This window comes from Protobothrops mucrosquamatus, unplaced genomic scaffold (assembly GCF_001527695.2).
Source record: "Protobothrops mucrosquamatus isolate PMUCROS unplaced genomic scaffold, P.Mucros_1.0 scaffold131, whole genome shotgun sequence".
Taxonomy (NCBI): domain Eukaryota; kingdom Metazoa; phylum Chordata; class Lepidosauria; order Squamata; family Viperidae; genus Protobothrops; species Protobothrops mucrosquamatus.
The window spans coordinates 468,776-484,063 of NW_015386498.1; the positions used below are offsets into that span (position 1 = coordinate 468,776).

Below are 15,288 nucleotides of genomic sequence, written 5' to 3' on the forward strand. Positions count from 1 at the left end.
CTGTTGAAGTAGCAGCCATGTTGATCTATGATCAGCACTTCTTTTTCACTTGCAATTGTATTATTTTCTAAGCACTTGGCTTAAGATTGATTTTTCTCTTAAATGTTGGACTTCTCATTATTATTTTTATTGTTGTGTTGTCTTTGAAAATATAAGAACATTTCATATAATTGTGTAGAGCAGAACCTTCAGAAATAGTATTGCTCTGTTAAATGATTCAATTCTGTATATATGACTTAGCCTGTGTTATCAATAGATTGCATTTAGACTTTTTCAACTCTCAGTGCACATTACTGGCTACAGTGATGGCCTGAAACAAGTCAATCACAAGGTAAGCAGTATGTCCCATTATGGGAATGGCAAGGGGAAACCGAAAACCAGAATGCTGTTTAGATCTTTTACATTCACTGACCATGAAGATCTGTTATTTAAGCCAGAAAATATTTGTACTGTCCTTGAAGATAATGTATTTAACCATTTTTTATTACAGCACTAAAGAAATAAAAGCTTGAATCCAGCCATCCTAGCAAAAGGAAGATGCCTTAGCTCACAGGTAGAAAGCAGTGCAGGAGAAAAAGATATAATGAAAAGCAGGGGGGGGGGGGGAATAGTCAAATCCAAAAGCCACAAGTGCAAATGGCAAAGGATAAAAGATTATGGAGTGTTTGAGAGGAGACACTATTCATCTCTCAGAGACTCATGACAGAAATATTGTATTTTTTTTTAAAAAAAAGGCACCTGCTGCTTACGATTAGAACTTCAAAACTGCTAACCCAAGGAAGTTAAAGCATTTTTCTACAGTGGTTAAAAGGAATAAAAAAGGAACTAGTCCAAAACATCAGGAGGTGGAAAAAATCAGTGAGAGTGCAGAATTGCTTTAATGAAATTGATCTGTGACATTTGCAATGGAATATTGCTTATGCATGGCTGGTTCCAATCTGATTCTAATTTATATCCTCAGGCTTTTTAGTTGTCTTCTTGGAGGAGTCCCATCTTTCTCACAAAACTCATAGAGGGGCAGGGAAAGTAAGAAAATGGGGGGGGGGTTGGAAAACATCCTAGCCTTATGGCTCATTCTTCTTCATGGGTGTACCAATACTTCTATTTCACTTATGAATTAGATCAGTGGTTCCTGATCTGATGTTTGGAAGTGGGACATAAATTGGCCTTCCTGAAACAGAATGAAAATCTTTAATACAAACTACTGAAAAGGACAACCACGATAGCTTAAGATACAGGCCACTCTACTTTGCTCATATAAGCACACCCATGCAACATAAACTAAAGGCTGCATGCCTGTTTTAAGAAACAGAGATGCTCCATATTGCTTTGATATTTGCCAGCTCTGTTGAGCTGAATATCACATGACCAGTATTGGCAACAGACAGTGGAAAGCCAACACAATTGCTTGGCCTTCATACTGAGTTGGTATTGATCAAATTGTCAGTTTGTAAATTTGTCAGAATAGGGTCCAAATGTGGAATTTGCTCTCCCTTAACTCCTGCTCAAATCCTATTTGAGCTGAGTATTCTTCAAAGAATTTAAAATTAAAATAAAACAGATGCTTGCCTGTAAAGGGAGACAGCAGCAGAAAGTGCAGTTTGACAAATGGTAGCCCAGTCTTGTGATGGCATTTCAGTTGTCCCATTTGCAAATAAGAGCTTCCACTAGAGCAGCTAAAGTAGCATTGGGTACAAAATTAAGGCACAGCCATGTACATTTGCCCAGCTCAATATACACTTTTCTGCTAAATTCCCCTAGAAAGCTCCTGCATATGATTTCATAATAATGCAAAACAATGACTATGTCTTAAAATTAGCTAGATAAATAGGGGACATTCTTCAGTTATTTCCTTGAGCTGGAAATTCACCATAATTTGTACAATATGTTTGCATGTCACAGAATCAACTACGGTCCACAAAGCTTGATTGTACCTATGACATTTGCAAAAATCTATTGCCCAGGATAATTTTGTGGTAGAGAGCATGTCTGTGAAGGCATATTTACAGAGCTTTTACATATTTGTTTATTTCAGCTAGACAAAACATTTCAGAAAAATACTAGCTGCATTAAGAATTTTCTTTCTTTAAAAAAACATAACTTCTTATTTTCATCTACTGAAGTTTTATAATCATCTTTGAAAAAATATCATGGAGAAGTGGATTATTTTAGGAGTTCTCTTCATAAAAATGCCCTGCCAACTGAGTAAAGCATAACATTATTGGGGCTTCTTGTAATTCCTGACTAAAATTTTCAGTTGATTTTATGTTTTTCCTCTTTCCCACATATTCATTTTTAATCTGTTGTCTTATATTTATATCCTTGATGAGTTCATTTCATAAATCAAGCACTTCAAAACTAAGCTTCCTTTCTCAGATGGGTACATGAAAAACAAGGAAGGAGGCATCCAGTTGCAGGACTGGTACATATAAAAGAGAATATTTTTAGTGGATATCCACAGGCCAGAGAAGTAGAACCTAGTAGATGCCAAGCTCTGTTTGGCTGATAAGACCAAGGAGGTGACAACAATACAGAAGGTAGCTTTAACTATTACTGATATTGATATGTTTATGTAAATACAGAATCTTGAAAACTACTTGTAAGATAAATTTTTAAGTCTCAGTTATAAAGACTTAATTATCTCTGGGAAGCACTTTTTCTCGTTTCTTTCAGCAGTTGTTTTTTGAAATAAATATTCAAATACATTGTCCCTTGCTTTCCCACAGTCTGTCATAGTAGAGGACTGAGTTGTATCTTGTCAATCTTTCACAAATAGTGGTGTACTGAAAAGCTTTTACAACTCATTTTCAAAGTTTGTCTTCCTAAACATATTCCTTCAACTTCCAGCTGAACCACCATTCCCAAATGTAACGGTCTGATTCTATGTAATCTTTTTGAGATCAGGCAAGATCAGAGAGCTGCTGGTATTTAACATTAATTAGAGGTTTGCAGCCTTACAGTTGTCTCAGCAGGTGGCAGCACCTAGCCAAACTTGACTGAACCTGAAGCCACGTTAGACCAGTTCTGATTAATATTTGGATATAGAACTGCCTAGGAATTCCAGGACTGCTGGCTGGATTGGAAAGCTGAATGTATCAGAGGAAGCCAGTGAACCCATCCCCCTTCTTAACTCTGCCAAGAAAACTTCATGGATACAATTACCAGGAGTTGAACTCAGCTTAAGCTATTATTTTAGCTTTACAGCCAAATAATCTTACTGTTATCATTAACCTTACAGACTAACAATTTGTCCATGTTTAGTTAGAAGTTATCCCTTCTTTCTTCATAAGCTCTGAAAAACCTTTGAAAGTTTTTAGCTAACTTATAGTAGAATTTTAAACATGTTTTCTCAGAAGTAAGAAACTCTTACTTAATTCAGTTCAACTTTTAGGTGAATGTGCTGATGACTGCATTGATCTTATATTTTAATATAACTGTTTCTTGCTTTGATGGATTCTGGTGCAATGCTTCCTTCTAGCATATTTTTCATATTTCCATATCCAGGTTTTCTCCATGCTTATAGGAAAATCTTTTAAACCATTGATACTCTGTCCTTTGCAGCTATGAGTGAAAAGATAGATCTCCTTATAACAATAATTTCAGCAAGAAAACCTAACAGATTGGATCTTAGGACAGGGACATATTATTAGTCTGTATATTTACTTTCTACATGTACATGTACAACAGAAAGATAACAACAGGATTCTAAATAGTTAAAACAATTTGTAGAAAATCATTTTCACCAGAGGAAAAATATAAAGAAGCAGTGGCTCTTGAGAGATATACCTGAAAGTTTTGCCCCATCAAAGTGATAGGTCTGGATGCCAGCAAAGAAAGTATCCAGGAATTGTTATAGTGCCTTATATATTTTTGAGTGGTATATTGTCAGGAATTAGCACACCAGAGGTCTTTTATGTACCACTGCTTAGTGATACATCCTACGGGCTGGATGCGTCACAATGAAACCATGCCTACCCCATTGCCAGCAAGAGACCCCAAAACTGGTGTCACATGAGCAGACCCATCACTGAAGATCCACTGACTGCTTCAGGTGTGGGAAGGAAGGGCATCGAGCTGCTGACTGCCAAGCTGCAACCCAGCCCAGAAGGCGACTCAGGGTCCTGCCCAAAAAGCAGTGAAATCAAAACAGCGAGCCCATGAAACCGCCCTGAAGGAAGTAGAAGTCATAGAGTTCACCCCATTTCCCCAAAGAGAAAGACAGAACTCCTATTGATCCGATGGGCAGCCAGGTGGAAAGTGAGGTGGACTACAATGATCAATCCTTGGTAAATCACCCAGTTAACACAGTGACCATTCCCATAGAACTGGTTCAAACCTTGGGGTGAAAAGGGAGCCTAGTAGCCCTACTGGATTCAGGGTGCACCAGATGTCTGGTCACCCCTCTCTGCTCAAGATACTGGGCCTGAGCCTCAAACACCTTAAAGTGCCCATAGCTTTTTGCGAACTGGATAGCTCAGTGGGGGGGAGGACAGCGACATTTGTTACTGAACCAATAAAAATGAGGATGGCACACACATGGAGACCCTGAGCTTCATCGTAGCCCCTGGAATCGAAAGGCCCCCTTGTGTTAGGACTGTCTTGGCTCCAGAAATGGAACCCCTGTGTGAACTGGAGGCTTGAACTGGAGGGGGCTGCTAAAAATCTGGCTTGCCAGCTGTGAAGGGGGAGGGGAAAAGGCTGTCAAAAACCTACCCCAAAGCTGCAGCAGGCAAAAATGAAAAGGGAGATGGGAGTAGCAACCAAAGATAGGCCCCAGGGGTCTCTAAGGGGTACTGGGATCTATGGGACATCTTCAGTGAGAAGGAGTCAGATGCTCTCCCATCCCACTGGCCAACTGACTGTGCCATAGAAATCCTATTAGGGGTCAAACTACCCAAACCTAAACTATATTCCATGATCCCCAGGGAATTGGAATTATGGACTTTTATAGACAAAAATCTGAAGCGTGGATTCATCCAACCTGCCAGACTGATGGTGGCTGCCCCGGTACTGATTAGGGAGAAGAAGGATGGGTTCCTTCATCTATGCATTGATGCTGTGTGTGAGAAAAACATTTACCCATCCCCCTCATGAAAGACATGCTGGTCCATTTAGCCAAAGAAAAGGTCTTCACCAACTTGGATTTGCGGGAGGCATACTACCAAATGAGGATCAAAGCAGGGGAGGCATGGAAAATGTCTTTTAATTGCCCCTTAGGATGCTTCCAGTTTCGGGTCCTCCCTTTTGGACTGCAAGGAGCCCCTGCTGTGTTTATGCAGCTAATAAACAAATTGCTGCATGAACACCTGTATAAAGGAGTGTTAGTTTATCTGATTAACATTTTAATCTATACTGAGACAATGGCAGAACTTGAAAAACTAGTCAGAGTTGTGCCCAAGAAGCTTCGAGAGGCCAAACTATATGCCAAGCTGTCCAAATGTGAATTCCACCAGAGTAAAATGGACTATCTACCTCACGGGTGTCAAACTCGCTGCGTCACGTAACGTGTCACAATGTATTGTGACTTTTTTCACATTGCCGGAGCTGGGGTGGGTGTGGCCTCCACATCTTGCAATTGGCCCATGGGCCAGCAGTTTGACACGCCTGATTTACCTCATCTCCCATAGGGAGATAGAGATGGACCCCAAAAAGGTGTGGGCAGTGGACTCCTCCCTGCAATTATAAAGCTTTCTGGGATTTGCGAACTTTTACCATCAGTTCATCCACTCGTTTGCCCACTCGTTTGCCCAGATAACCCTGCCGTCAGCAACCTGCTAAAGACAAAAGGAGAGGAGCAACCCCGCTTAAATGACTATGGAAGGCCAGACTGCATTCGAAAAGCTTAAGCACTTATTTGCAGCAGAGCCGGTGCTGAAACACCCAGACCCCAACACCCCTTTCATCATTCACGCTGATGCCAGTAATGCCGCAGTGGGCACAGTGCTTCTACAGGAAAACAAGCAACAACCATGCACCTACATTTCTAAAAAGCTAAATGAGATGGAACAGAGATGGGCACTCTGGGAGAAGGAAGCCTATGCGGTACACTGGGTGCTCCTAACTTGGATGCATTTTCTAGAAGGAGGGAAACCCCCATCTGAAATATGAACTGACCATAACAATTTAGAAGCTTTGAAAAAACCCCAGAGACTATCGCCCAAACAGGATCAGTGGGCCCACTACTTTAACCGATTCAACTTCATATTATGGTACCTTCCTGAAGAGAGGAACTTTCTAGCAGATGCTTTATCCAGACTGCCACAATACAATAGTTCAAAGCCAGAGGTAATTAAATCAGTCATCCCCTCCAGGCAACTGGTGGCCCCAGTCACCACCACCATTTTGGCACAAGCCAAAATAAAAACCCAACTAGCTAATGATTTAAAAGGTACCCTAAAGGCAGCTTTGGAGGAGGACAAATGGTTCCAAATGCACAGTGGAGAATGTACAATGCAAGATGGATTAGCTTGGGTGGGAGCTAAACTATATGTCCCACAAAGTCAACGATTAATGGTTCTACAAAAAAGCCATGATTCAAAAGTGGTGGGGCACTTTGGCTTTGTAAAAACCCTGCACCTAATCAAGTGGCAATTTTGGTGGCTGTCACTGAAAAAGAATATAGAGAGCTATGTGGCTTGCTGCACCATTTGTGCCTCTGCCAAGAGGTGACAAAGGAAAATATACAGAATTCTCCAGCCAGTAGCAGAGCCCAAAGCCCTATGGAAAGAGATATCAATAGACTTTATTGTAGAACTGCCCCAAAGCTCGGGAAATATAGTAATTTGAGTGATAACCGATTTGTTCTCCGATTTGTTTTACACTGTCAAAAAATGCTCTCAGCATGCACTTTGGCTAAACTATTCATGCAGCATGTCTATCAGATGTGTGGTGCTTCAGAAAGAATAATCTCAGATTGTGGGATCCAATTCACTTTGGCGCTTTAGCAGGGATTCCTAAAACCTTTGGGGACCACTCAGGGGCTCAGCTCCTTTCATCATCTGGCTATTAACGGGCTGTGAGAGAGCCAATGGAATCCTGGAGCAGTACCTCAAATGCTATATTAATTACCAACAGAACAATTGGATGGACCTCCTCCCTTTCACAGAGGTCACCTACAATAACTCAGTGCACAGTAGCACCAGGTTCACTCCATTTAAAGTGGCCACAGGACAAGATATTGTAGCTATCCCTGAATTACCTCAGGCCATCCCATGCTGAAAGATTGCCCAGTTGCCCAGTTACAGAACACCTAAGCAGTGGTGAGAAAAGCTTTGGATGAAGCTAGGGATGCATACAAAAAACAGGCTGATAAAAAGTGCATCAAGCCAAAGGATTTTAAGATAGGAGACAAGGTATATCTCTCTACAAATTTCTACAGTCTAAACAACCATCAAAAAAAATTGGGAGCCAAAATATGTTGGATCTTTCCCCATCAAGAGGATTATTAACCAATAACTGTAGAACTTGAGGTGCCAAAAATGCTCAGACATGTACACCCGGTATTCCATTGTAGGCTACTGAAACCAGAAATCATCCTGAATCATAACCACCTTCTGACCACATTATGACTGAGGGAGAGCAGCACTTTGAAGTCAAAGACATTTTGGAGTCTTGCATACATCAGGAAAAAACTCAGTATTTGGTAGTTTGGAAAGACTTCACCCCCTCAGAAATTGAATGGGTTGACTCTCAACATATTAAAGCACCCAAACTGCTTTAAAAATTCCATGACCGACACCCAGATAAACTTCATTGAACTGTTTGCTAATTGAGAAATTTTGTGTATCTTTCCCTCCCTTCTCATTTTTTCTTTTGCAGGATTAACGGCTCTGTGGGGGGGGGGGACAGAATGGCTTGGCTTGCAGGCCTCACAGGCATCCTGCCATAACAAGAAAAAGGGGAAGAAGAGGGGAAAGGATGAAAAGGCAATAAAGCTTTGTGTGTACGTGATGGGAAACCGGGAGGGGGGGAATGACAGGTGAGAAGGACCAGAGCAGCCAGATCCTGTTTACATCAGCATCCCATGGCCAGGCACCCTGAGAAATATGAGGATTACCCCCAAACATCTCAGAGTTCTCAAAATATGTTGGCAAGCTCTGGTTGGCTGGAAACGGACTGGTCACCGGGGGAGGAATGGGCTGGGGGCAAACCTACACCTTATTTTTGTATCCGACAAACACGGTAATTTCAGAGCTGTCTTGACTTTAGTTCAACAAGCACTCTTAGAAAAAGAACCCTTTGCTTTAACCGAATGGAGTCAAAGGCTTTTCTTTCCTAAAGGATCAGATTGGGGCAGGTCTGACATTATGACTTTTTAAAACAAAATAGCTGTTTTGTCCTTTGTTGACATTATGTAGCAAATTTTGCTTCCACTGTTTTATTTTTAATATTTTATCTTTTAATATATCCTGCAACTTTTATATATTAGGTGCCTAAAATATTGCTGTAGAAAGTCACAAAATAAAATTTAAAAAAGTGATATGGGGTTAACTGCTACAGGGACAATTTGGTATTATAAGTATAACTTGTTTATTTTATCCCCTTTCAGACCTTGATGAGGAAGTAATATCTAGAATATATATCTTAACAACTTGCACGATAAGTCACAATACATACATACATTGGGGAATAATTCTTTAGTTTTATTCTTTCAGCATCCTTTTTTAAGATTTTTAACACAGAATCATTGCAAAAAATTTCCATCCACATCTTTATAGAATGAAGGATTACATTTGATGATGTCAGAAATTGCTACGAGATTCAGACAACTCTAGAGCATGGCTGGCTCAGGAATTCTGGGAGTTGAAGTCCATAAGTCATAAAAGAGCCAAGGTTGCCTACCCCTGCTCTAGAGGGTTGAATTCCCCTACTTCTTTGCTAGAAAAGATAATCCTACTATGCAATCAAAACTGTTTCATTGCCAAAACTAGGGCTAAACTGGATTATTGTATTGTGACTTTCAGTGGGGTCCTGAAAATAATCAAGGAGTTGCAATTGTGCAGAACATATTCCTATTTTTAAGTCAATATCAAAGTGGGATAATATATTTTGAATTATTGAACTTATAGTTTTAAAAAATTGTTGGTCATCTTATGCTGGCTTTTCTTTGAGGAAAACTGGTGTAAAAATAAAAATAATATTTGAAAGTCAATTTAATCTTTTGGGGGAAAAATACATGTTTCAAATAGTAAATACACAACTAGTTTCCAAGGTATTGTCTGGTCAATAGATTAAGTGATTTACCCTTTTTGTCTTCTTATTAATAGAGGTTCAGATTCCATTGTTCTAAAGAGGATTGGGAGGGGGGTTATCATGCCATATTCCTGAGACGCACCATACTAAGGAAAGTATCCTGAGCAATTGGAAAAGATCAGTCTCTGCCTCCCCCCCGCCACCCCCATAATCTCAGGATTCAAGTCCTTTGTGGGTTTTCTGCAAGCAAGAAAATGCAAGTTTAGTGAAACCAAAGAATAATATAATAATAATGATAAAGTTGGAAGGGACCTTGGAGGTCATCTAGTCCAACCTCCTGCTCAGGCAGGAAACCCTATACCATTTCGGACAAATGGCTGTCTAGTTTCTTCTTAAAAACTTCCAGTGTTGGTGCATTCACTGCGTCTGGAGGCAGGTTGTTCCACTGGTTAATTGTTCTAACTGTCAGGAAGTTTCTCCTTAGTTCTAGGTTGCTTCTCTCTTTGGTTAGTTTCCACCCGTTGCTTCTTGTCCTGCCTTCAGGCGCTTTGGAGAATAGCCTGACTCCCTCTTCTTTGTGGCAGCCCTTGAGATATTGGAACACTGCTATCATGTCCCCCCTTATCCTTCTCTTCGTTAAACTAGACATACCCAATTCTAGCAACCGTTCCTTATATGTTTTAGCCTCCAGTCCCCTAATCATCTTTGTTGCTCTTCTCTGTACTCTTTCTAGAGTCTCAACATCTTTTTTACATCGTGGTGACCAAAACTGGATGCAGTATTCCAAGTGTGGCCTTACCAAGGCATTGTAAAGTGTTATTAATACTTCACGTGATCTTGATTCTATCCCTCTGTTAATGCAGCCTAGCACTGTGTTGGCTTTTTTGGCAGCTGCAGCACACTGCTGGCTCATATTTAAATGATTGTCCACTAGGACTCCGAGGTCCCTCTCACACAGATAAATGTTCAATTTCAGAACAGTTTTAACTGAAGAGACAATGTAATGCAAGCATGCAGGCAGATGCTGTGCATGAGAAGCATCTCATCTGACCTAAAGCAAGTTTCTTCAATTGCAAATGAAGATATAACTAACACAAAGTTTGGCCTTTCCTATATTGTAAAATTAACCTGTTCATTCTAGCTATAACATGTGCATTGTATAACAATAGAGATTTGTTACATCTATTAATAGTCATACTAATGCATATAAATAAGGCTGAAAGAACTGAGCAGGTTGAACCTGCAGCAGAACAACTATCATAGGAAATTGATTGCTTTAAGGACAAGAGTTGACTCAATGAATTTGAGTTCCAAGAAAAAAAAATAAGAATCACATCCTGACAATAAAAACTTTTCAACAATGGGATAGACATTGTTGAAAAGTTGTCTCAGTTTTAGATATATTTTTAAATATATTTTAGTATAGGGTTTTCTTATCAGTTGAAAGTAGGAAATTCTGTAAAAGGTCTCTTCTAATACAAAGAATGGAATTGGACATTCTGGTACTCTGAATAAATGTATTTGGTTCTGATAGTTTGTTTACATTTCTACTATGTTTTGGAAATGGCCGCAAGTAACCAGAAAATAGAAAAATACCTTTAGGTGGATATTGCATCTTAATTATTTATTTCTTATATTAAATAATGGTATTTATAGCAGAAGCACTTTTCGTAGCAGTTCTGGAGGATATTGCGCACAAAATTAATAATAGATTTCGTATTTTTTTTCAACAGGACCAGCTGTAAGGTATAGCCAGTTTGAAGTGTCAGATCCTAAACCACCACCTCTGGTTGGACAGCATACACTGGATGTACTGAAGAGTATATTGGGGTATAAGAATGATGTTATACAGGATCTGTTTGATGCCGGAGTAATAGCTCAGCATGAATTCAAGTGAATTGATTTGATTTCTGTTGCTGATATGGATGAAGGTTTCATGAATCATGTTAGATATCTTTACTTTGCACAGTGTATTAACTGAACTATGATTGAATTTTATGTCACAAAGTATCAACTTTCACACTTTTTAAGAAATTTGGTTTACTATCAGGAAATAAATATTTTTGTAAAATTCAGATACCATCGCAGTATGGCTCATCACTCCCCAGAACTTTTAATTGTAGGTAATCTCAAATTTACTGTAATTGTATTAATGCCAGATGATTTTCAAAATACATTTAAAGAAATGTAATACTTAAATGTTACAGTTGAAGGAGAATTTATTTTGAAAATATTTTAACATAATAATCATAATATTGAGCAAATAGGTAGTTTCATTAATCATCTTAAATAGGAGCCTTATTAGCTTGCTAATTTCTTACATAAGACCCAATGAAAGAGGTTTTTACAACGTTAACTTAAATTTGGGTTACCAGATTTACCCTTGTAAGTATTTGGTTTCCATTACAATACAATCAAATGGCAGCTACATTGCACTTAAAAGTTACCGTACTTTGCTACATATCCTTATGTTTGCAAGAATATATTTAATCAGCTATGTATTAAACAGTGAATGAATAATGCTAGTGATTTTATGATTTTATTCTGGAAAGTTCTTATAGCTTGCTAAATTTGTTGTATGTGAATTTCCAGAATATAAGCAGCAGCACTTTCCCAGAAACATGATTCTGTCTGCAGGCATTGGGACTTATTTGATTTGAGATACTTTTTGGAGTTCTCTTAACAAATAAATGAAAATTAAAAGCTAACTTTTGTTACGAAGAATAAAAATTAATGGGAAAAAGAAACTTTGATTTTTTTTTCTTCCTAAATATAAAAAACAGCCAAAAGATCTCATTCATCTTATTTTAACATTTAGAAGGTTTTGCATAGTTATAGCAATGTTAGTCCCTTGTCTAATGCTTCCTGAAATGATGACCATTCTTTAACTTTATGAACTTTATTTCAATCGTTTTTTTACATTTTAGAAAGTAAATCCAAGATTTGTCTATTCTAGAGATTAAGGAAAGGGAAAGGATGAACCATCCCATTGTGGATTATAAAAGTTAAATATTGAAATTTACTCAAAGCAAGATATGTGGTAAAATTCTGGGTAATCACTATTACTGAGTTTTATAATTATTGAGCTAAATCAAGTTTGATTCATTTTGCTCCAAGTTAATATGTTTAAATGCCATGATGTAATTGGGGTAAGAACTGATTTCTTCATTCATTATGATCAGGATGCCTGGGGAAATCTCATTTCCATAGCTTCCAAAGTCATCAGAATGAGTCAGGAACTGCAAATCCAAGAGGGTTCAAGTCACAGGACAGGACTCCCTATGCCTGGCCTGAACGTGGGCATAAAAATGTTCATTTTCCATTTTTCATCCAAGAAAGCCTTTCAACTGACTACTAGAAAATGTATTTACAAAGCAAGAAGTTATAACTTATACGCACATCATGGATACTGATGTTGCAAAATAAAGCCCACAGTCTTCCCATTAGTTTTCAGTAGTGCCCTTCCTTGGGAATACATTGATGAATTTTAGAATATCTAGCTTCTATGCCAAGAGCAACTAATTGCATGAGTAAAGCTAGTAGAATCTGGACTATAATTAACAGCACGCGATACATGAAAGCAAAACCACTTTTGTATACAAAGCAATATGGCATTTCTTCAAAAGCATAGGGTGGGAGGAGGGCATTACTGTTCAATCTTGCAGGCATATAATTTAGATCAAACGTAAATCCTGAATAAGAAGATTCCATGGTTTTTTTGTGTGTGAGAGCATGTACTAAAATGAGCTATTGCTCTCTTTCCCCTGAAACTAAATAAAACTAACCCAAACTGACATTCAACAAATAATGACCATATTTCATTCAAAGGATCAGAAACAGGCTTGCTCATAAGTGGCCTGTCACTTTGTTTCTAGTTTAACAAGTAACATCCTCTGTGCTAGATTTGAACTTCGCAACTATATGTTGCTTTACAGAAAAAAAATAAAGCAAGAATATTATTATATAATTAAGTTTAAATGGAATTGCTCTTGTCTTTGAAGTTATGTGGTAGGGCTTCCTTTGTTAGTTTAAATTGTGTATCATTATCCTCTCATATTTTTAGATATACTACTAATGTTTTTTCCCTTGTGTGTGTGTATGTGTGTGTGTGTGCGCGTGCACGTGCGCACAAATGCATAACTTATTTGTGCTTTTGCAGTCTCAGTATCATTTGTCCATATGCTAAATCCATTATGAAATTCTGATGCAGAAATATTTGTAGCTAAAAACATTTGGAGCAAGTGCCAGAAAGAATCAGCAGGGCAAAAATAGGTTTCAGGGTTGGAAGTACAATTATATAACTCAACTTTAATTCAAGAAGAGTAGCCAAGGTTAATGAAAGAAAGAGTGCTAGGAAGTCACTTTTAGATAACATCATCTGTTCCCTAACTGGCAGTTATAGTAACTTATTCTTTCAAAATAATATTTACAAATAGATATAATGATTTCATTCGGTGAATCTCTTCCTCATTTCCAAGAATAAAAATATTTAAATTAGAGTCAGCTTTGTTCAAGGTCTCTGAAAATAAACCATCTTTGGCTTAGGTCAAGGCTTCTGAAAGTATCTTTTCAGTAGTTTCCCAGGCCTACTGATTTATTTTTTTATTTGGCTCAGTACATTTATTAAGCACACGCATGCAAGCATGATATCCACAGTTTTCTCCTGAAAATAAAGATGTACATATACATATACTGTAGGCTGTTTGAATTGCAAGAACTTTCTATTTAGTTTCATCAAAAACAAATCATAGCTTGATTAAAACTGTAAGAATGATTTGGAATTTATTTTCTGAATATTATTTGAACAATTTACTGTTTGCTTACAAATTTTGTTAATTTTTCCCTATTCAAAACTAACAGCCTGGGATCTTCCATAGTAGCTGCCATTTCCAAGCTAAGAGATGATACTTCCTTTCTTTGATAACTTGCAAACAAGCCAAATCAGCATCCATTGAGCAAAACCAAGAATTTAACTCTAAGGTAAAAGCTCACTTGATATGATCCCTAGTGAATATATGAGAAGATTATCTCAGATAATCTGGGTTAGTCCTGATCAGACTACTTGGTTACAAGTGTATGAACCTTAAAGAGGAATTATTACTTCGTTTCCCTGAAAATAAGACCTGGTCTTTTTTTTTTTTTTTTTGCCTCCAAAAGTTGTGGTGGTGGTTGTCTTTTCCACTTACCTTGCAGCAGCGGCACTGACAGCCCCGCCAAGCTGGCCGACTTCTGTGGCTGAAGGAGCAGCTTCATTCTGCAGCTGAGAATGGGAAGGCCTCTGACTGTGAAATGCAGGCCGGGGAACACTGCAGAAGAAGTGGGCCAGCAAGGAGAGGCAGGTGTTGATTCATGGGAGACCTGGCAAGTGGGTGCTGGGTGCATGGGGCAACTCCACTTCCCGCACCCTGCCCTAGTTTGATTTTTAGGTGTGTGCCTCGTCCCAAAGCTAGAGCTTATTTTGGGGGCAGGGCTTATATTAGGCCCACCCCAAAAAATGAAGCTAGGGTTTATTTTCAGGGTAGGTCTTACTTTCAGGGAAACATGGTATATAATTAAGATACCTGAAGATCAGATTCACATGTTGAAGTCACTGTGTTGAAGTCTCTTAGTAATGAAGGCTTGGCATATGACGAAGCAAAATGAGATAAGAATGAAGAAGGGAAATAAAAAATATAAATGTAACTCAAAGCTTGAGAAAGCAGTTCATGATTCATAAAACCACTAAATAAATCTGTAGAACAAAATGTTGGGCTATATTTTAATAGAAGACACTATTATGAGATTCTTGTCAAGGACTCCACATGGAATGTACTTAAATGTAATTAGAAGAATAAGATGCATTGGGGATCTGTCTTAATTAAATAGTATTGAATAAGCAGAAGGGCATCTCCTTATATATGGTAGTTTTTCTTTTTAAGTATACTGTGATATCAAATGTTTACTTCTATTTTAACAAAGGAAAACCAAAGATTTGGCTCTTGAAAAAGTGCTGCTGTAATTCTTAGATGATATAGAATAATACTGCAAACTTAACCTCAAAGAAAGCATTACATTATTTTAAAAAAATGGTATTGCACATAAAAGTGATGTATTCTC

The 15,288-nt window shown here is 38.2% G+C and overlaps 1 protein-coding gene across 1 annotated transcript in view; it reads left to right on the forward strand.

Annotated features, from left to right (window-relative positions):
- SUGCT (succinyl-CoA:glutarate-CoA transferase) overlaps positions 1-11,870 on the forward strand; it is a 349,587-nt gene extending 337,717 nt beyond the window's left edge. Inside the window, exon 14 of the mRNA XM_015813065.1 lies at positions 10,926-11,870. Coding sequence (XP_015668551.1) covers positions 10,926-11,089 — 164 coding nt within the window. The 3' untranslated portion in view covers positions 11,090-11,870. The remainder of the gene's footprint in view (positions 1-10,925) is intronic.
- The last annotated feature ends 3,418 nt before the right edge of the window (positions 11,871-15,288 follow it).